Source organism: Amblyraja radiata, chromosome 13, assembly GCF_010909765.2.
Source record: "Amblyraja radiata isolate CabotCenter1 chromosome 13, sAmbRad1.1.pri, whole genome shotgun sequence".
Classification (NCBI taxonomy): domain Eukaryota; kingdom Metazoa; phylum Chordata; class Chondrichthyes; order Rajiformes; family Rajidae; genus Amblyraja; species Amblyraja radiata.
In genome coordinates, this window is record NC_045968.1 from 34,430,107 (window position 1) to 34,452,796 (window position 22,690).

Below are 22,690 nucleotides of genomic sequence, written 5' to 3' on the forward strand. Positions count from 1 at the left end.
ACATAATGGCATGATAATAAGGAGCAAAATTAGGCCATTTGGCCCATCAAGTCTATTTCACCATTCAATCATGACTGATCTATTTTTTCCTCTCAACCCATTCTCCTCCCTTCTCCCCGTAACCTTTGACACCCTTACTAATCAAAAACCTATCATTCTCCACTTTAAAGACACCCAATGATTTGGTCTCCACCACCATCTGTGGCAATTAATTCCACACATTCATAACCCTCCGACTGAAGAAATTCCTCCTCATCTCCTTTCTAAAGGTGCATCCTTTTATTCTCAGGCTGTGCCTTGTGCCCTCTGGTTCTAGACACTTCACAATCAGACCTTGTTGTCAAATGTCAGATGGCTGGAGTGTATTGAGTAGAGTTTTCTTGTTGCCTTGACTTGCTGATTAAAGGGGCACTGTGTTAAATATCTGGCAAATTTCAACATGAATTTTCTGTATACATGGGGCATCTGGGACAATAGGAGTCACTTGGAAAGATCTGCTTCAGGTGAAACTATAATCGCTAAAAATCAGCTGTAGTTGATCGATCGACTGAAAGAAACAGCATGGAAACAGGCCCTTTGACGCACCGTGTCCAAGCCGAATATTGATCACCCGTTCACACTGGTGCTATGCTATCCCACTTCGTTACCCCAGGGAAAATTTACAGTGGGCAATTAGCCTGAAAACCCGCACGTCTTTGGGACGTGGGAGGAAACCGGAGCACCCGGAGGAAACCCACGCGGTCGCAGTGAGAATGTGCAAACTCCACCTGAGGTCAGGATCAACCTCAGGTCACCGCCACTGTGAGGCAGCAGCTCTACCCGCTGCGCCACTGTGCCGCCCAAAATGTCTTTACTTCTGATTAGTTTAAATGTTTGCCAAACATTTATTGTTGAAAACGGGGCCCCTTTAATAAGTCAACATTGTGAAGCCTAAAATAAACTGCATATTGCCTTTTTAAAGCCACACCACTGCAAGATGTTTATTAAAGGAGAGATCACATCCATGATACTAGTCCAAGGGTCTGAGGGGTCAGGATCTGCTACTCGGGGGGATAATCAAGCTCATCATTTGCAATCAGTGTTTCTGAGGTCTTGACATACTTCCCTTTGCTTTTGGCTTTACTGTTGTAGGTCCTGTGGTTGCCCACTATGTCGGGCATTGCCTGCTGAGATTGGTAGCCCGTCTGATCGGAGGGTGGCCATTCCTCCTTCCACTCGCTGCCCTCCTCCTCCGGGCAAGCAAGACTGTCATCCACGTCGTAACGCTGGTACGTACTCTGACTCAGAGCTTCCTGTTGAGCCCCAATCTCCAGGCTGCTGTTCCAGATCCCGTAGCCAAAATAAATCAGTAAACCTGGGGGAAGGGAAAAGAGTGTGAAGTCATCGGCAAGTTAGAGTTGATGCCAACTAACTTGGGGGGGGGGGGGTGGTGCAAGAAATATTCAAAGGGCTTTGGAGATGTGTATGTAACCCAGTCAATCACACAGACCAAACTACCCACCGTCGATCTCATCGAAACTTCCCACTGCCTCGGGAGAGCAGTCAACAAAACCAAACGTCCCACCCTGGTCATTCCTTCTTCTCTGCTCTCCCATCGGGCAGAAGATACAAAAACTTCTGAGCACATTCCACCAAACTCAGGAACAGCTTCTTCTCCTCTTTATCAGACTATTGAACGGTCTTCCCATGAGCTGGAGTACTGTCCGATTCTTCATCCCACCTCATTACAAGTACAGGACCTTTTCCATTACCTATATCACTCCATTCCCTGCAGATCCATGTGCCTATCTAAAAGCCTCTGAAACGCCACTGTTGTATATGCTTCCACCACCACCCCTGGCAGTGCATTCCAGGCACCCACCACTTTCTGTGTAAAAAAAGACTTGCTCCGCTCTTCTACTTGAAACTTTGTCCCTCTGACCATAAACACATGCCCTCTACTTAGTTTAGTTTAGTTTAGTTTAGTTTAGTTTAGTTTAGTTTAGTTTAGTTTAGTTTAGTTTAGTTTAGTTATACAGTGTGCGGATACACCGGGTCCGTGCCGTCCAGCGATCCCCGTATATTAACACTCTTCTAGGGACATTTTTTACATTTACCAAGCCAATTAACCTACAAACCTGTACGCCTTTGATATTTACACCCTGGGAAAAAGTCTATCTACTCTATCTTTGGCTCTCATGAGGCTGTATACCTCTATCAGGAAACACACTTGGAATTGCCGGAGTTAGTTCAAAGGTAAACCATGATTTCATAGTAAGCTAGTACAGGCTAGAGGGGCTGATCAGCCTCTCCTTGTTCCTATACTGGAGCAGCCCAGCTGTTACCCATCAATCACCAGATTTGAGCTGGAGGTTCTGCAATGGGATTAATGTTACCCTGATCTCTGACCTTGTTGTATCTGGTCTCCAGCTCAGCTCCGCTTGAGCAACAGGATCACAGAGGGCAGAATAATTACATTAATCTCATGGTTGAAACGTTAGGGGCTCACTCCCAGAATAGACTCGAGGGCCTGTCGAAAGTGCTGTCTATTGCATGTGCATAGAACGATACACAGGGCTGCCAACATTGGGTGAGAGTTGGGAGTGAGAAATTGCGAGAGACCAAGCCCGAGGTAGCATAGCGATGGGGGGGGGGGGGAGTGGGAGGAGGGGGGGGGGGGGAGTGGGAGGAGGGGGGGGGGGGGAGTGGGAGGGGGGGGGGGGGGGGAGTGGGAGGAGGGTGTCCCCCTCCCATTGGTATGGAACGTTTGCATTTTTCAGCTTGAAATTGTGCAATATGGTGCATACTGTAGCAAGTCTTTTAACTTACACTTGAATGCAATATATGTGCTTTAAATTGGATTGGAGCGTTTTTGAAAGGGGGGAGGCTGTGCGATCACTGGTCACTGGCCTTGGGGGTACCCGGTGAGGGAGTGGAGCAACCGGGTGGGGAGAGGGTGTGGAAGAAAGGTGTCCCCCCTCCCAGGGTAGGAACTTTTTGAAATTTGATGTATTAAAATCATGTTTTAGTGCACTGTAGAAGTATGATTTCAATGTTTTTTGTATGAAGTATTTTTAAGAGGTAACGTTTTAAGGGGTAACTTTATCCACACAAAGGGTGATGGGTGTATGGAACAAGCTGCCAGAGGAGGTAGTTGAGGCAGGGACCATCCCAACATTTAAGAAAAAGTTAGACTGATACATGGATAGGACAGGTTTGGAGGTATGGACCAAAAGCAGGTAGCGTAGCTGGGACATGTTGGCACGTGTGGGCAAGTTGCGCCGAAGGGCCTGTTTTCATACTGTATCACTCTATGACTACATTATACCTCCACCATGCATGAATGCTTCAAAATCAAGTGATCGAGTTTTATTGCCATATACTCAAGCATAGAAACATAGAAAATAGGTGCAGGAATAGGCCATCGGCCCTTTGAGCCAGCACTGCCATTCAATATGATCATGGCTATTCATCTAAAATCAGTACCTCTTTCCTTTTTTTTCCCCATATTCCTTGATGTCGTTAGCCCCAAGAACTAAATGTAACTCTCTCTTGAAAACATCCAGTGAATTGGCCTGCACTGCATTCTGTGGCAGAGAATTCCACAGATTCACAACTCTCTGCATGAAGAAAGTTTGTTCTCATCTCAGTCCTAACTGCCCCCCCCCCCCCCTTTATTCTTAAACTGTGACCCATGGTTCTGAACGCCCCCAACATTGGGAACATTTTTCCTGCAGTTACAATAAGTGAAAATCTAGCAGGCAAGCAGGATGCTTTCACCAACCACCCCCATTTGAAGTCCACTATCTTCCACCGTTTCTACCCAGTGCTTGGTACTTATTGATGGAAGAGGTGACACTTAAAATGGCTGGACAGGAATGTGGAGAGCAGTTTAAAATCCAACCAGCCATGACCTTTCTGAATGGCGGTGCAGTGGTTTCCACCTGCTCTCCTAATCCATAACCAATTAAACATTTAATCCCTTGACGCTCTTGGCCAGGCCCAAAACTACTGAATAGAACACACCTCATATTCCACTTGGATAGCCTGCAACACAATAGTATAAACAATGAATTCTCCAATTTCAAGAAAACCCCCAACTCACAACCACGCCCTCCCCCCCCCCCCCCCGTTTCCCCACGCCCCCCCCCCCCCCCCCCCCCCCAACTCCTAATCACCTCTCCCGACCGGTGGGTACATATCTCTTCCACTATCCTGATACCCTATTCCTTTCTCCTGCTCCTTCTGCTAATGATTAACCCCTCCCTACTGCAAATCCCCCATTTCCTTTTCACTCCCTCCTCCTTCGACCGTTCCACCCATATCTCTTCCTCCAGCTTTACATTTCACTCCTTCTCTCCTTATTTGACACCCTTTTGGCTCCTTTTCACCTCCAGCCTTGGTCACTTACTCCACCCATTGCCCTTACCTGCATCCACCTGTCACTTGCCTGGCTTTGTCCTGCCCCCACCTAGCTTTTCCAGCTTTCTTCCTCCTATTCCATAAATCTGAAGAAGGGTCCCAACCAGAAACGTTGCCTGTCCATTGGTCTTGGCATCAGGTTCCGCACAGATATTATAGCCTGTTCCTGTATTGTACTGTTCTATGTTATATGCTCTGTGTGAGAGGGGAAAAGCTTAAAGGAGATGTGTGGAGCAAGTTTTTTTACACAGAGGGTACTAGGTGCCTGGAATACGCTGCTAGGGTTGGTGGTGGAGGCAGATAAGATAGTGGTGTTTAAGAGGCTTTTGGACAGATAGATGGACACAAAATGCTGGAGTAGCTCAGTGGGTTAGGCAGCATCACTGGAGTAAAAGGATGGATGATGCTTTGGGTCAGGACCCTTTATGCAGGGAAAGGAGGGGGGATATAGATCACGTGCAGGCAGATAAGGATTGGTCTTGGCATCATGTTCAGCACAGACATTGTGGGTCACAGGACCTGTTCTTGTGCTGTACTGTTCCATTCTATGTTCTATTGTCTGTGTTGCATATTCCAGGTTCTGTGTTCTATGTCTATTGCCCATGTGCCATGTTCTATCTTCTATTGTCTATGTTCCATATTCCATGTTCTATATTCTAATGTCTATGTTCCATATTCCATGTTCTATATTCTATTGTCTATGTTCCATATTCCATGTTCTATATTCTATATTCTATTGTCTATGTTCCATGTTCTATATTCTATTGTCTATGTTCCATACTCCATGTTCTATATTCTATTGTCTATGTTCCATATTCCATGTTTATATTCTATATTCTATTGTCTATGTTCCATATTCCATGTTCTATATTCTATATTCTATTGTCTATGTTCCATATTCCATGTTCTATATTCTATATTCTATTGTTTATGTTCCATATTCCATGTTCTATATTCTATATTCTATATTCTATTGTCTATGTTCCATATTCCATGTTCTATATTCTATATTCTATTGTCTATGTTCCATATTCCATGTTCTATATTCTATATTCTATTGTCTATGTTCCATGTTCTATTGTTCCATGTTCTATGTTGTATGAGCCAGTGAAGCACTTACCCACAAAGCACCAGACAGCGAAGCGGATCCATGTGATGCTGGAGAGCTTCAGCATGAGATACATATTGACCAACATGGCAAAGACGGGCACGAAGGGGACGCAGGGAGCCATGTACGGCAGCTTCTTGGGGTTCTCGGGCTGCTGCAGGATGACAAAGACCAGGGAGCAGATCAGTAGCACCATGAGGATGACCAGGAGGATGGCCCACCAGCACTGCTCGTAGATGTACTCCTCGCCGAAGATCACGAAGGAGGAGAAGACAAAGGAGAGGACGAAGAGCAGCAGCACGCAGGTGGTGACGGTGCGGCCAGTGACGATGGTGGGACGGTCCATCTTGCCCGGCAGCCCCAGGCGGATCCTCATGGTATAGTAGCGAGGTCCGATCAGCTTCTTCAGCTTTATTAAATAGATGTTCTCCGAACTGTCTGCCTCAATCCCCGAACTCATGTCCACCGTGCCGTAGTTGGGGTGGCTCACGCCGTAACTTGACTTGTCTGCTTTTCCGATCAGCATCTCGTTGTCCCCCAGGGAGGGCAGGTTCTTGGCCCCGCACGTGTTCTTGTCCGGGTCGGAGTAGTCCTCGCCCTCGCTGACCGGAGAGGCGGCCTCCTTCTCGCACTCGGCCAGAACTCCCTCCTTCTTCTTGGTGCCTTCCTCCGACAGGAACTTGACGAAGCCGTCGATGTCGCTCTCGGGCTGGTAGCGCAGTAGCAGGACGCACACCGACACCAGGGTGTAGGCCAGCAGCGTCCCGATGGACATCATCTCAATCAGGTCTCGCAGGCTGACCAGCAAGGACAGCAGCCCTGCCAGGAAGCCCGAAACGATGCAGGCCACAACCGGCGTCTCCGTGTAGGCACTGACGTGAGCTAAAAACCTGGATAACGACACCGTCACAGAATTACAGAGAACAAGGCTGCAGACTGCTCATAGTCATAGAGTTATAGAGTCATCAAGTCATTGAGTCATAGTCATGGTGTCATAGTCATATAGTCTTAGAGGCTTAGATTCGCATTCAGAGAGTCATTGATTCATCAAGTTACAGAGGCACAGAGTCATCGAGTCATGCAGCATGGAAACAGACCCTTCTGTCCATATCCGTCTGGACCTTATCTATCCACGTACATCCAAATATCTTCTAAATGTTGTTATAGTACCTGCCTCAACTACCTCCTCTGGCAGGTTGATCCATATACCCAGCATTCTCTGAGTGAAAAAGCTGCCCCCTGGGTTCATATTAAATCTTGCTTCTCCCACATTAAACCTGTGTCCTCCTGTTTTTGATTCCACTCCCTGGGTATAAAATTGCATTTACCCCATCTATTCTCCTATGATGGCATCTACCATCGGGGATCCCCACCATCCAGGCTGTGCATGTGAGGTATAGTTTTGGAGGGGGGGGGGGGGGGGGGTGGTGTGAGGGGGTAGATTTTAAGTTTAGTTTAGAGATACAGTGTAGAAACAGGGCGTTTGGCCCACCGAGTCCGTGCTGACCAGCGATCACCCTTGCATTAGTCTATCCTACACAGAGTAAGACAACTCTACTGCTGTGCCACTGTGCCACCCCAAATCTTCCTGATCAGATCTTCCTGATCAGTCTGATGAAGGATCTCATCAAAATGTTGTGTCTTCAACTTGACAGATGTCCATATCCCTCTGGATATGGACATCATCATTGAGAGGGTAAAAGTCACAGCAGCGACCCACCATTAGAGCAGTGGATGTGTACACTGCCGGAAGTCTGCCTGGTGCCACCCGGTCCCACTGACCGCTGCTTACGACAGGGGATAGGGTGGATAATTTCTTCAGGGTTTTAAGACAATATTATGCAGTTTCATCCTGATGACTTTGCCCTCTGGGCTGTAAGGGTTTTCTGCGAGATGTCACAGGGGCTCAAAACCCCAGCAGAAAAGGTAAATGCTACTGGCACACAACGCCAGAGACCCGGGTTTGATCCTGACCTTGGGCACTGTCTGTGTGGAGTTTAGCACATCCTCAGCCTGACCATGTTGGTTTCCTCCGAGCGTTGATTTCCTCCCACATCCCAAAAACATGAGGATTTGTAGGTTAATTGGCCTCTGTAAATTGTCCCTAGTGTGTAGAGAGTGTTTTCGATAGTGGGATAACATAGAACCCAGTGTGAAAGGGTGATCGAAGGTTGGCATGGGCTGTAGGGCCTGTTTCCATGCTGTATATCTAAACTAAGCAAAACAAAAGTCACTCACCGGTTGACTATACTGGGGCCATCCGAATCTGTCCCCAAATCTAATCTCGCCACCCCTGTTGAATCTTTCAAGCGAATCCCTCAACACTCTTTGAGAAAATCTGATGGGTTCTACTGTGGGCATTTCAAACATGCCCAAGTGGCATGGTCACTGGCCCACTGTGCTCCAGGGGCTCCCATCAGCAGGAAGATCTCTTGATCTTCTGCCAAACTCCCTCATGCGGGTGGAATTTAGGATCCAGTGGGTTTGCTTGAGACATACCCTCTGGCACTGTGAGATTGCCAATGAGCTGATGGCAGGGTCATAATGAGTTGATGGCTCACTCGTCATTCCTGGATAGGATACAAAGTGCTGGAGTAACTCAATGGGTTGGGTAACATCTCTGGATTCATTAATTAATTGTTTAATTATACTGATTGTATGTCTCGTAGCCACCGACCCTCAGCTAACAATCATAAAGTCATATGGAATAGGAGTGGATTTAGGCCATCCGGCCCATCAAGTCTACTCCACCATTCAATCATGGCTGATCTATCTCTCCATCCTAACCCCATTCTCCTGCCTTGTTCCCATAATCTATCCCTTAAAATTATCCACTGACTTAGTGAAGAATGCAGTGGATATTTCGGCCCACCAAAGAATTCCACAGATTCACCACCCTCTGACTAAATAAAATTTTCCTCATCTCCTTCCTAAAAGAACGTCCTTTAAGTTTTAACAATGAGCCATTCAACCTTTCCTTGATCAACATCTGCTCTGATCTGTCGTTTTCACACCTTACCCTTCCATATCTCTAGTCTCCTTCTCCGCTGACTATCAGTCCGTAAAAGGGTCTTGAAACGTCACCCATTCCTTCTCTCCAGAAATGTCGCCCGCTGAGTTACTCCAGTATTTTGTGTCTATCTCTGGAGGACATGGATGAGCAATGTTTCTCAAGCCGAGACCCTTCCCAAAATGTCACCTATCCATGCCCTCCAGAGATGCTGCCTGCCCCCTTGAGTTACTCCAGATATTTAGGTTCCATGGAAGATTCCAGCAACTGCAGTTCCTTGTATCTTAGTTTACTTGAGTTTAGTTTAGAGATACAGCGTGGAAACGGGCCCTTCGGCCCATTGAGTCCATGCCGACCAACGATCCCCGTACACCAACACTATCCTACACACTAGGGACAATTTACAATTTTTTTCACCAAATTCAATTAACATACAAACCTGCCCTCTCTTTGGAGTGTGGGAGGAAACCAGAGCACCCGGGGAAAACCCCTGGTGTCACAGGGAGAACGTCCAGACTTCGTACAGACACTATATCTACATGGCATCCCTGGCTGGGAGACATTTCCAAACCACTTTCTCAGTTGCACATTCTTGGACTATAACAGCATGCCCCAGGAAGACTGAAAGACACCAACCTGAATAGTAGACCGTCGTCAGCCATTGCGTAAATTATCCTGGGCATCGGGAAGAGGGAACCCAGCAGACTGACCGTCAAGCCCGCCACTGATCCGATAGCCACGATGTACTTGGCCGCGTGAAACCCATGAAGCACAAACATCTCCATCAGCGGCGATTCAGTGTCGATGGCGTAGTAAGGTACCATCAGTGTCAGGATCACACTGACCTAGTGCAGGGAGGAGGAAGCCAGAACTTTGTCAGTAACTCAATACCATTCAGATAGTCATGAAAAGCAAGGCGACCACTTGAAATTACTAAGAATCTCCCTTAGATCCCCCTCTGAGAACTTAGTTTTAGCTTTAGAGATACAGCGTAGAAACAGGTCCTTCGGCCCATCGGGTCCGTGCCTACCGTCTTGGAGGAGGAGGAGCCATCTTGGTCCGTTTTAAATTCGTTTTTTTAATAGTTTTTAGTGAGTCCTGTTTTTTTGTTTGTAGGGGATATGGTCTTTTAATGTGGGGGGGTAGGTCTAACTTTATTTCTAGGTCCCTACCTGGTCGGTGTGGCAGCCTTTTCTCCGGGCTGCCCGTCGACCCGTCCTCGTGGCCTACCTGCGGGCCTGGAGCGCCGTTTCCTGGCGGGGACCGCCCAGCACCTCGGCCTCGACGGCGGCACAGCGTTGGAGCGCTGGAGCGGAGCGGAGTGGAGCGGGCGATGCCTTGCCTGGGTCGCCGCGCTGGAGCGACGCGCTGGAGCTCTGGCGAGCTGGACCGCCGAGAGCAACATCTCCGGGCTGCGGGTCTGCGGAGCGGAGAGGCAGCGTGCGGAGAGGCGGCAGTGCGGCGAGGTGGCAGTGCGGAGAGGCGGCGGTGCGGAGAGGCGGCGACGACTTTTTCATCGGGAGCCTGGGAGCTCCAAACCGGCGCGGCCTTGTCGGCTTCGGCAGCCGCGGTCTCCAACCAGGAAGCGGCCGTTCCAGGTGGCCCAGCCGCCGAAAGGACTCTCCCGACGCCGGGGCAAGACCACCCGGTGAGAACGGCCAGGGACATCGGGCCTCCGTAGAGGCAATTGCGGTGGCCTCAATAGGCCTGACTTTGGGGTGAACATGGGGTGGGGACTAGACATTGTGCCTTCCTCCACAGTGCTACCCACTGTGGGGGGATGATTTTTTTTGTCTAATTGTAGTCCTGTAGGTCTGTGTCCAAGATGGCTGCCGTGAAGGGAGAGTGGACGCTGGCGCGCTTTGGCTGCCGCTGCTCTCTCTTCACACTGTGTTTTTGATTTTCTGTTTTTGGATTGAATTCTGTTTTTAATTTGTGTCTCTGTGATGTCTTTTTTTACCTGTTCTATTCCGATTATATGTTTTTATTTGGATTACTATGTAAGGTGTCCTTGAGATGTCTGAAAGGCGCCCATTAAATAAAATTTATTATTATTATTATTACCGTCGATCACCCATTCACACTAGTTGAATGTTATCCCACTTACTCATCCACTCCCTACACACGAGGGGCAAGTTACTGAGGGCCAAGAAACCTACAAACTTGCAAGTCTTTTGGATGTGGGAGAAAACCGGAGCACCCGGAGGAAACCCACGTGGTCACAGGGCAAATGTACAAACTCCATACAGACAGCAACCCATAGTCAGGATTGAACGCAGGTCACTGGAGCTGTAAGGCAGCAACTCTACTGCTGTGCCACTGTATTCATTGTGCTGTGCCACTGTATAACATTGTGGAGACTGAGAGAGGCGGCACAGTGGCGCTGCGGTAGAGTTGCTGCCACACAGCGCCAGAGAAGAGGGTTCGAAATTGAATATTTGTGCTGTCTATACAGAGTTTGTACTTTCTTCCTGTGACTGCGTGCGTTTTCTCCGGGAGCTCCAATTTCCTGCCACACTCCAAAGATTTACAGGTTTGGTGGTCAATTGGCTTCAGTAAAATTGTAAAATGTCCCTAGTGTGTACAATAGTGCTAGTGTATGAGGTGATCGCTGGTCGGCGCAGACTCGGTGGGCAGAATGGCCTGTTTCCGCACTGTATCTCTAAAGTATAAAGCCCAAAGATATGTTGATATCATTCTCATTTGGATAACTTATTATCCTGAACTTAGAGTTCAGAAGCAGTCCATGACTCTATGACACTTTCCAAAGTGCATAACCAAACGCTTTATCTGCCAGGTTTTCACCCAATCATTCAATCTATCTCCATCTTGTTGTGGAATCACAAAGTCCTTAACACAACTTGCTCTTCCGCTGTTTCTGTATCATCGGCAAAGCTTACATTTTGTTCATTAATGTGGATAATGAAGGCCAAGTTACCCTACTAACTACATCCCTCCAACCTAAAAAGGTGTCATTCATTCCAACTCTCTTTTCTCGTGACAACCAATTTACAATCCATGCTAACACAGATCCGTCAATCCCTTGCATTCTTAATTCAGACACCCGTCTCCTATATGGCACATTCTCTGTGCCTTTTGTGAAATCCAAATGCACTACATCAACAGGTGCCCCTCTCACATCCTCAAATACTTCATGCAGATTTGTCTAGGTTTGATTATATTGTTTTGCTAAATGATGAGTTATTTCCTCGTTGTTTATTGACTTAAGCACTTGGCGATTCTCTCATTTTGTAGCTTAAATGATTCAATGATACAGTGAAATTCTTTACATTGCATACAATCTGGTAAAATCCTACTATAGATAAACACAGTCATAAAGTACAAAAGTGTAAGAATTGTAGACTTCACCGAGGCCACGTTTCTGGTCTCAACCTCCTTCTGTGACAGCATGGACGGACCCTCCCACTGTGCTCTGGTTTCTCCCCATACCGTTGTCGTGCTGGTAGGTTAGTTTCATAAGTTCATAAAGTCATAAGTATAGAACAGAATTAGGCCATTCGGCCCATCAATTTCACCCAGACTAGATGAGTAGCTTGAGAATCAGTAGGAGAATTGACGGGCATCTGAGAGGGAACATGTCATGGGGAATAATGTTGGGAATGGTATTGCAGTGAATACTCATGTCAGCCTAGACTTGACAGTCTTGCGTAGCTTCCTTCCACTTTGTGTGGAAATATGAACTGTCACTCAATATTATTTACTCGCCTCCTCCTATCTTAGGAATACTATGGTCCACCTTTTCCTCTGGCCATCATCTTCTCCCCAGATATCTAATACAAATAGTTATTTCATGGCAGTCAGTTTAATGGCCTATCTCTAGATGGATGTCCAGATAGGTCTGTTATCACTGCTAGTCCGTCACATTCTGCCATCTGGCAGCACTTTGCTATCGAGCCTGCTGGCGATAATTCAAAGAGAACATATTGCTGCAAAGCCCGACGTGAATGAGGAAACACATGTAATGGAACTATCAGCTGGGAAAGGCCAGGAGGCTGTTGCCTGGAGAGCAGGAATCCTATGTTTAAGAAGGAACTGCAGATGCTGGCAAATCGAAGGTAGACAAAAGTGCTGGAGAAACTCAGCGGGTGCAGCAGCATCTATGGAGCGAAGGAAATAGGCAACGTTTCGACCCGAAACGTTGCCTATTTCCTTCGCTCCATAGATGCTGCTGCACCCGTTGAGTTTCTCCAGCACTTTTGTCTAGCAGGAATCCTATTCACTATTTGTAGTTGTAACATCTCCTTGAAATGAGCTCTCCTATTCCCTTCCACACTGTGGCTCTTTCCCAATGACCCTGCTAATGGGTAAGAAGGGTCTACAAACTCTGGTATATACCGAAGAGAGACACAAAATGCCGGAGTAACTCAGTGGGTCAGGCAGCATCTGTAAACACATAGATAGGTGATGTTTTGGGTCTGGGCGATGAGCAGTTCTGGGCCCAATATCTGAGGAGGGATGGGGAGTGTCCAGAGGAGGTTTACAAGAATGATGTGGGGATGACTGGGTTAACATATGATGAATGTTTAATGGCACTGGGCCTGTACTTCCTAGAGTTTAGAAGGATGAGGGGAAACTTGCTGAATAGTGAAAGGCCTGGATGCAATGGACGTGGAAGGATGTTTCCCCTAGTGGGAGAATCTAGGACCAGAAGGCACAGCCTCAAGAATAAAAGGATGTACCTTTAGAAAGGAGATGAGGAAGAATCTCTTTAGCCAGGGGATGGTGAATCGGTGGAATTTGTTGCCACGGGCGGTGATGAAGACCAAGTCATTGGTATTTTAAATCAGAGATTCCTCCAAACCCAATGTCAGCCATTTTCGGTACCCCTCCCAACACCAACCTCTCTGTTGCGGTGAAACGGGTCCTAGCTTTTACAACCTTGTTAGCCCAGAGACTGATCTTGCTTAACTGGAGGCTCACCTGTCCCCCGACACACGCCCGCTGGATTAAGGAGGTGCTTTACAATTTAGAGCTTGAAAAACTTAGGTTCTCTCTCAAAGGTTCTACCAAGACATTCCTAGATACATGGAACCCTTTCTTGGAACTTGTTAACTCTCTCAACTTGTCCCCGGACTCGGAAGAGGACTGAGTGCTCTCCACCATTGTTCTGCTCTACTGCAGCTGCTCTCCCCTTAACCCCCCCCCCCCCCCCCCTCCCCACACTTATTTATTTAATTAATTACTTATTTACTGTTATTAGTGACCCCTTTTTTTAAATTTTATTTATTTATTTTTTAGTACTTTTTGTTTCGTTTATCTTATTTGTGTGGATGTGTACGTATGTGAGTGTTGTTTGTCCCCGTTTGGTTCCGACCTGATTCGGGTGGGTTGAAGGTGGGTAAGGGTAAGGGCTTTGAGGGTCGCTTACATACTGTTGCACAATTATGCCTTGACTGTCACTGCCTGTTATCATAGTATGTATGCAAATTGCTGTGAAATTCAAATAAAAAGATTTAAATATAAATCAGAGATAGGCAGATTCTTGATTAGTAAGGGTGACAAAGGTTATAGAGAGAAGGCAGTAGAATGGGGTTGAGAGGGAAAGATAGATCAGACATAATTGAATGGCGGAGGAGACTCAATGGGCTGAATGGCCTAATTCTGCTCCTATGATGAACACGAACTTATGAGACCATTCTTCCACAAAGAATGGTAGAACATAGAATTGTCCATCCTCTCCACAGTTACTCCACCACTCTGTTTCTTTCTTTTGTAAACCAGCATTTGCAGTTCCTTATTCCTACCTTATTCTCTATCTTTGCTCAGTTTCCTTGATCGCAGACCGGAGAAAAAGAAGACCCCAGTTAAGATGACCCTGCCTCCGTGATCAAATAAAGACCAAACTCGGGCAAAAGAGCAAAGTAATGTGGGATTCAGGCACTCGATCACTCAAGTGTGAGCTGAATGGTCCATTAAACTCAGCCCATGGAGTCTACTGGATGTAGTGCAAAGAAGATTGACTTGCATGATACTGGAACTCGGAGATCATAGCCCTGAGGAAAGGAAAGGCCTGGGCTCTATAAATGCAGGACAAGGCTGATAGGTGAACGAGAGGCTTGAAATTGATGGAGGGAATCTATAGGGAACATAACGCGGGCATTGCTAGCAAGGTCAGTTTTATTAGCCATTGATAACGCTTTCCCCTCCTTGAAAAGGTGGAGACTCAAGGAACCGCAGATCCTGGACTCTTGAGCAGAACAGAAAGTGCTGGAGGAACTCAGTCAGGCAGCATCGTCGGGACAACGTCGGGAGCTTGCAGGTCACAGGTTTGTGACGTGTTTTTTCGGAGCTCCTGCAACAACAGCTTCGTCCGCTGGACTGGAGGGTGGCAGCTTCGACAGCTTCGACCGCCCCGGGCCGCAGAGTTCGAACTGGCCCGTTCACGGAGCTCGGATTTAGCCGCGGGACTTGCTTACCATCACCCGGCGGGGTCACAACATCGGAAGCCTGGATCGCCTCAACGCAGAGGGAGAGAAAGGAGGGAAGGGACAAGGACTTTGGAACTTTTTGCCTTCCATCACAGTGAGGAGGTGCCTGGTGGACTCACTGTGGTGGATGTTAAACTGTGTTGAGTGTGTGTTTTGTTATTTATTCTATGTCATGACTGCAGGCTAAACCATTTTGTTGCACTGAAAAGTGCAATGACAATAAAATTGAATCTGAATCTGAATCTGAATCTGAATCTGTGGAAGGAATGGAGAGACTGGATCCGAAGATGAATTCCGACCCAAATCTGTCCATCCCCTCCACCAATGCTGCCTGACTTACTGAGTTCCTCCAGCATTTCGAGTTTCACCCTTGAGAAGCTGATGGTGAGCTCGCTTCTTGAATCTCTGGGATCTTGCTGAAGGTGCTACCACAATGCAGTTGGGTCACAGTTCCTGGTGTAAATGGTTCAAGGGCCAGGGAACAAGGATTCCATTGGCACAGCCACTGGTGGTTGGCTAGGGTTCCGCCCTGACCGTATTGAGTTTGTACGGAGTATGTATAGTGCGTTCTCCCTGTGACTGCGTGGGTTCCCCCCGGGTGCTCCGGTTTCCGCCCACGTGCCAAAGACGTGCGAGATTATGGGTTAATTGACTTCTGTAAATTGCCCCTAGTGTGTAGGATAGAACTGGTGTACCGGTGAGCATTGGTCGGCATGGACTCGGTGGGTCGAGGGTCCTGTTTCCATGCTGTATCTCTAAAATAAAACTTCAGAGAGGGTGTAGTTGTCACCAGAGGGTGTAGGTAGGCAGGGTTGGTGAGCCCTAGCCCCATGGTAAACACCAACCGCCACTCTGATAGGAGCAGGTGAGCCCTTCTCCCCTCTACTGTAGGGAAGAAAATATAAAAGTTTGAAAGTGTGTACCACCAGGCTCAGGAACAGCTTCTTTTCCACTATTATCAGATTACTGAACAGTCCTCTCATAAAGCTTGGGTGCATCCTGATCTTGCAGCCTACTTAATTTGCAGATGTTAGACCTCTGTAATTATCACACTATAACACTCTAACACTGTATTCTGCACTCTGCTCTTTGCACTACCTGTTGAACTTATGTATGGTTTGAGTATACTTATGCATGGTATGACTTGACTGAAGAGCACACAAACACAAGCTTTTCACTGTATCTTGATACACATGACAATAATAAAGCAATATCAATACCAGTATCAATAAGAATACCATTATCATTTGAATGCCCAGTTGGAAGGGAGTCTGCAAAATAATGGTTGACTTAAAATTCACGGGAAGTTGATGGAATCAGCGCGTGGTTGGAAAAAGTGGAAATGCAAATGGCTTTTCACTGGATAACAACATAATTCACACGGGAAGCAACCAGAGTGCAGTGTGTATGCAAGAGCTGGCACCTACTGCTCTGATGTTAACTATTATTAGCTCTCCCACCTACAAGGAAAAGCCACATCCAACACGTTTATGTAGTAACAGGCAGAAGTGCCAGGAATTCATGGCCTGGGAATATTCACACGCATCTGAATATAAAAAAAACAGGAATATTTTATGAGAGGATTTTTTAAATTCCAAAGATAGCTGATGGGAGCTGCTTTACAATATGATGATAAATGTGGTTTCAGCAATCTGTCGTTTCACTTCGATCTCAGAGACCAGATGGCATGTCACCCAACTGCAAGTGATCTGATGAGCAATTAAAAAGGATAAGGACGTTTTGATGCTAAATGCAGAGAAGCTGAAGAGGGAATGTCAATATGTGGGAGCGATGCTTCACCTGTCTACTGCCTAGATCAAACCGTGTCTGCTTGGGTTCTGGGTATACGAGCCGCGTATGGAGCTCAGCAGATTGAAACTGGGATACAGGGCTCAAATCAAATGTGAGGAAAATCACATTGATCTCTTATTATTGTATAGGTCACGAGGGGAATAGATAGGGTGAATGCACGGAATCTATTACCCAGAGTGGGGGAATCAAGAACCAAAGGACATAGGTTTAAGGCAAGGGATGAAAGATTTAATAGGAACCTGATCTGACACCCTTTTGTCTCCTTTTCACCTCTAGTCTTTAGGGACACAAAAAAGCTGGAGAAACTCAGCGGGTGCAGCAGCATCTATGGAGCGAAGGAAATAGGCAACGTTTCGGCCCGAAACGTTGCCTATTTCCTTCGCTCCATAGATGCTGCTGCACCCGCTGAGTTTCTCCAGCTTTTTTGTGTACCTTCGATTTTCCAGCATCTGCAGTTCCTTCTTAAACACCTCTAGTCTTTGTTTCTTACTCCACCTATCTACATCAATCACACCCCCCCCTCCCCGCACCTGTATCCATCCATCACCTACCAAGCTTTCTCCCAACCACCTCTCTTTTCCAGCCTTCTCCTCGCACTCCACCGGTCTGAAGAAAGGGCTCAATCTGAAATATTGGGTCAATTTCCCTCCACAGATACTGCCTGACCCGCTGTTCCTCCAGCACTTTGTCTTTTACCTGAACTGTTAATGACTTTCTCTCTCCACGGCAGCTGACTGACTGTTCGAGAATTCCCAACAGTTTCTGTTCCTTTTTCAGATTACTAGTATCTGAACTATTTGGTTTTCTATGTGAGATTATTAAGGAATATACAAGTTGCCCCACAACTTTAGGCTGTGCACGCCATGCGCAAGAAGAAGAAGATTAAGGAATATGGGAATTATCTGGAATGAGCTGCCTGAGGAAGCTATAGAAGCTACAGAAGAGTCTCTTGCCCAGAGTAGGGAAATTGAAAACCAGTGGACATAAGTTTAAGGTGAAGGGGAAAAGATTAACTAGGAACCTGAGGGATAACTTTTTCACACAAAGGGTGGTGGGTGTATGGAACGAGCTGCTGGAGGAGGTAGTTGAGGCATGTGCTATCGCAACATTTAAAAAATGTTTGGACAGATACATGGATAGGATTGTTTTTAGAGATATGGATCAAACGCAGGCAGGTGCGACAGGCATGTTGGTTGCTGTGGGCAAGTTGGCTTAAGGGACTGTTTCCATGCTGTATGGCTCTATAACTTTATGTCTCTGTGGATTCAATTGGGACTTTTAAAAGATATTTAGACAGATATATGGATAGGAAATGTTTAGAGCGATATGGAGCACATGCAGGCAAATGAGACTAGCCCAATATGCAACTTGGACAGCATGGACAAGGTGGGCCGAAGGGCCCGTTTCCGTGCTGTACAGCTCCATGACTCCACGATTGAGCATCTTACATAAGTGACATAATTAATTGCATACCATATAAGTGAAGGAACATAGGTTGACTTACCGACACATATGCAGTCAGGCAGATCACGAGGGAGGCAGTGATGGCATAAGGGATGGAAGTATTCGGATTCTTTGCTTCCTCTCCAGTCGTGGCGATGATATCGAACCCGATGAATGCGTAGAAGCACGTGGCCGCTCCCTGCAGTACCTGTGTTAGCAGAGTAAGAACATCTGTAGTCAGCGTGGCTGGGAGGGGAACATCTGTAGTGTGTTGCTGGGAGTAGAACATAGTCATAGAGTCATAGTGTCGTACAGCGTGAAAACAGGCCCTTTGGTCCAACTTGCCCACGCCGACCAACATGTCCCATCTACACTAGTCCCACCTTCCTGAGTTTGGCCCATAGCCCAGCTATCCTATCCATGTACCTGTCTGAGTGTTTCTTAAACGTTGCGATAGTACCTGCCTCAATTACCTCCTCCAGTATCTCGTTCCATACACTCACCGCCCTTTGTGTAAAAAGGTTAACCCTCAGGTTCCTAATAAATCTTTCCCCCCCCCCGCACCTTAAACCTATGTCCTCTGGTTCTCAATTCCCCTACTATGCGCAAGAGAATCTGCGTTTACCCGAACTATTCCTCTCATGATTTTGTACACCTCTATAATATCACCCACTCAGCCCCATACGCTCCAAGGAATAGAGTCCTATAAAGCTCAACTTCTCCCTATAGCTCAGGCCCTTGAGTCCTGGAAACATCCTCATAAATCTTCTTTGAACGCTTTCCAGTTTGACAACATCTTGCCTATAATATGGTGCCCAAAACTGAACACAATACTTTAATTGTGGCCTCACCAACGTCTTATATAACTGCAACATGACCTTCCAACTTCCTTACTCAATACACTGACTGGTGAAGTCCAATGTGCCAAAAGCCTTTTTGATCACCCTGTGACACCACTTTCAAGGAATTATGTATCTGCACTCCTAGATCCCTCTGCTCTACAAACTCGGCAGAGTGGCGCAGCGGTAGAGTTGCTGCCTCACAGCGCCGGAGACCCGGGTTCGATCCTGACCATGGGTGTTGTTTATTTTTGGAGGTCTTTTTGTCTTTTTATGTGGGGGATGGGGTGGGAAGGGGGAAACCGTTTTTCTCAGTCACTACCTGGTCGAGGATGCGTCTTTCCTCCGAGCCGCATCTTCGCCCCCTCCTCCCGGCCTACCATCTGGATTGGCGCGGCCTCTCCTGCCGGAGACCGGCCAGTGCTTCAGCGGCGGTGCAGCGCTTAATTCCATCGCAGAGCGAGACGATGCCTTACCGGGATCGCCGTGTTGGAGCTCCGGAGTATTGGGCCTACCGACTTCAACACCGTGGAGTTGTGGTCTGGGGTCTGTGGAGCTCCAGCCGCGGGCGGCGCTGACTTTAAACATCGCGGAGGCCTGGGATCTTTCACCGAGAATCACCAGTGTTCGAGGTCCGCCCAGCTCGGTCTGTGGACTTCGGAAGCCTCGGTCTCCAATAGGAAGCGGCCGATTCGGAAATTCCTAGCTGCTGAGAGTGTTCTTCCGTTCCCACACCGGAGCTCCATCATTCCGGCGAGAGGGCCTGAAACATCGGGCCACCGTTGCCGCGACTGCGGAGACCTCAATAGGCCCCGACCACGGGTGAGCAAGAGGAAGTGGACTGAACTTTGTTGCCTTCCCTCTCAGTGGGAAACGTTGATTCCGCTGTGGGGGGATGTTTTTTATGTTTCATGTTAAATTCTATAGTGTTGTGTTTATCTTATTTGTGTGCTGCATGGTAACACAACTTTCACTGCACCAATTGGTGTATGTGACAATAAATGTCCTTTGTCCTTTGTCTGGAGTATGGAGTTTGCACATTTCTCCCTGTGACCGCATGGGTTTTCTCTGGGTGCTCTTTCCTCCCACATTCCAAAGGTTTATAGGTTAATTGGCTTCTGCAAATTGTCCCTAGAGTGTAGAATAGAAACTAGTGGACGAGGTGATTGTTGGTCGGTGCGGACGCTGTGGGCTGAAGAACCTGTTGCTATGTTGTATTTCTAAACTAATCTAAAATAAACTCCCAGAGCCCTACCATTCACTGTGTTGGTCCTGCCTATGTTAGACTCTAGGACTCCATGATAATGCCTTGCGCAAATGGCTGTCTACTTGGCAATATCATCGACACTTCATTAATGAGGGGTGAGCTGGAAGATCTTACATTGGATCATGTCAGGGAAAGGGACCGATCACGCACTGTTCCCGCCATTATATTAACACTCTGTCAGTGAGGACTCACTGAGGTGGTTACTCACCCCCGACCACCCAAACGGCAGGAACCTGCCTCCATCCCAGTTGGCGCTGTCGACGAAGAAAAGGCCGGAGAACATGATGAAGACCCAGGCCGCCAGGTTGATGATGTTCAGCACATTGTTGAAGCCCACAGAATTCTTCACTCCCAGCGAAACGATGGCGGTCACGATGACCGCGATGAACATGGCCAGGATGTCAGGATAGGACTCCTCTCCTTTCCCTGTACAAACCATCCACAGCAAACACCCCACTCAGTCAGTAATCATTTGAGAGTGATTATCGGCCACTGAATTGGCCAACGAACATTGAATTCTCCAAAGATAGACACAAAGTGCTGGAGTAACTCAGCGGGTCAGGCAGCATCTCTGAAGAGCAGGGACAGGTGACGTTTTGGGTCGATACCCTTCTTCAGACTTTTGAGCTCCCGACCTGAAACATCACCAATCCATTTCCACCAGAAATGCTGCCTGACCTGCTGAGTTAATCCAGCACTTTGTGTCCATCTTTGGTATAATCCAGCATCTGCAGTTCATTTTTATTACACTGACTTCACCAATTCCAGGTAACACCCCATCCCATTCTTTTTCTTCTTTTCCCCTCTCTCCTGCTCCCAGTTTGCACACATTCTCCCACTATCCCACCCCCTCTTCCCCCTCCCCCCCCCCCCCCCCATCCCTACATCTGTCCCTCTGACTTTCCATTTCACTGTTCTTTCAAACCTCTTTGATCAACAGGCTCGGTCTCCGAGGCTCCCAGGCTCCTTGTCTCCTGTTTGCCTCCTTTAGTCTCCTTTTGTCACCGTTTGGTTTCCTTTTCATCTGCAGCCTTTGTTCACTCAAAACTCCCCTTCATTGGTATCCACCCATCCATCACTTGCCAGACTTTGCCATGAACACACCTCTTTTCCAGCTACCTCTCCCTCACTACAATTTCTGCAGAAGGATCCCAATCCGAAACGTCACCTATCCATGTCCTCCACAGATGCTGCCTGACCCACTTAGTTGCACCATCACTTTGGGTTCCCTGAAGGAGTCTAGCATCTGTAGTTCCATGTGTCTACAAGTGGCCATTTAGATTAGACCCATCCATCTTTGGTTTCTACCAGTTTTAGTTGGAGGGGGGGGGATGGTGGGCATCGGTACAATTTTGAAAGGGGTCTGCAGAATTGACCTAAGAAAATACTTTTTTGCTAGTTGAGGAGCCAGGCGACAGGGGTGGTGTGGTAGAGCTGCTGCCTTACAGAGCCAGAGACCCGGGATCAATCCTGACTATGGGTGCTTGTCTGGAGGGAGTTTGTATGCTCTTCCCGTGACCTGCATGGATGATCCCCGGGTGCTCCGGTTTACTCCCACACTCCAAAGACGTACAGGTTTGTAGGTTAATTGACTTGGTAAAATTGTAACTTGTTCCTCGTGTGTGGGGTAGTGTTAGTGGCGGGAATCACGCAGGAAGGACCTGTTTCTGCGCTGTATCTCTAAACTAAACAAAACTATCAGAACTAGAAGTGAGTAATATTAGGCAGTAGCTGATAAATCCAACTACAAACTCTAACCTTCTCCGTCCAGACAGCAGTGACAATACAGAACTCATTCTCAATAGAGGTCGAGGCAAACAGCAGGAACACATTTCCTGGGAAGCTGGATCAATACTGGATGGAGAGGGGGAGAAAAAAGGTGGAAAGGAGACGTGGGCAGGGTAGATGTGCAGAATGGCCTGTTCCTGTCTTGTGGATTCACTTACTTTTACTACATTTCTTAACAGTATAGTTTAACTGAGAGCCTGCATGGAGCACAGTAGCACAGCTCCAGAGACCCAAATTCGATCCTGACCTCGAGTGCTGTGTGTGTGGAGTTTACACGTTCTCCCTGTGACCATGTGGTTTCCTTTGGGTGCTTGGTCTCCGCCCATATCCCAAAGACGTGCAGGCTTGTAGCTTAGTTGGCCCTCTGTATTTTGTATTATGTATTTTGTGTCCTTTCCTGTTTATTCTGTGTATGTTTATTGGCTGTTTATTGGATGTGAGCAGTGTCGCCACGTAGCTCCAGCGGTGAGTGCTCTCATAAGGTCATGTGATAGGAGCAGAATTAGGCCATTCAGCCCATCAAGTCTACGCCATTCAACCATGGCTGGTCCCCATAACCCCTGACACTCGTAC

At 47.4% G+C, this 22,690-nt stretch overlaps 1 protein-coding gene across 4 annotated transcripts in view; it reads right to left on the reverse strand.

Annotated features, from left to right (window-relative positions):
* Window positions 1-720: 720 nt before the first annotated feature.
* Window positions 721-22,690, reverse strand: part of slc7a14 (solute carrier family 7 member 14) — a 60,098-nt gene continuing 38,128 nt past the window's right edge. For all 4 annotated transcript variants that reach the window (XM_033031727.1, XM_033031726.1, XM_033031724.1 and 1 more), the window contains 5 exons: window positions 20,538-20,755; window positions 18,285-18,431; window positions 9,156-9,364; window positions 5,522-6,399; window positions 721-1,354 (listed from right to left, as the gene is read on the reverse strand). In XM_033031727.1, coding sequence (XP_032887618.1) covers window positions 1,041-1,354; window positions 5,522-6,399; window positions 9,156-9,364; window positions 18,285-18,431; window positions 20,538-20,755 — 1,766 coding nt within the window. In that variant the 3' untranslated portion in view covers window positions 721-1,040. The remainder of the gene's footprint in view (window positions 1,355-5,521; window positions 6,400-9,155; window positions 9,365-18,284; window positions 18,432-20,537; window positions 20,756-22,690) is intronic.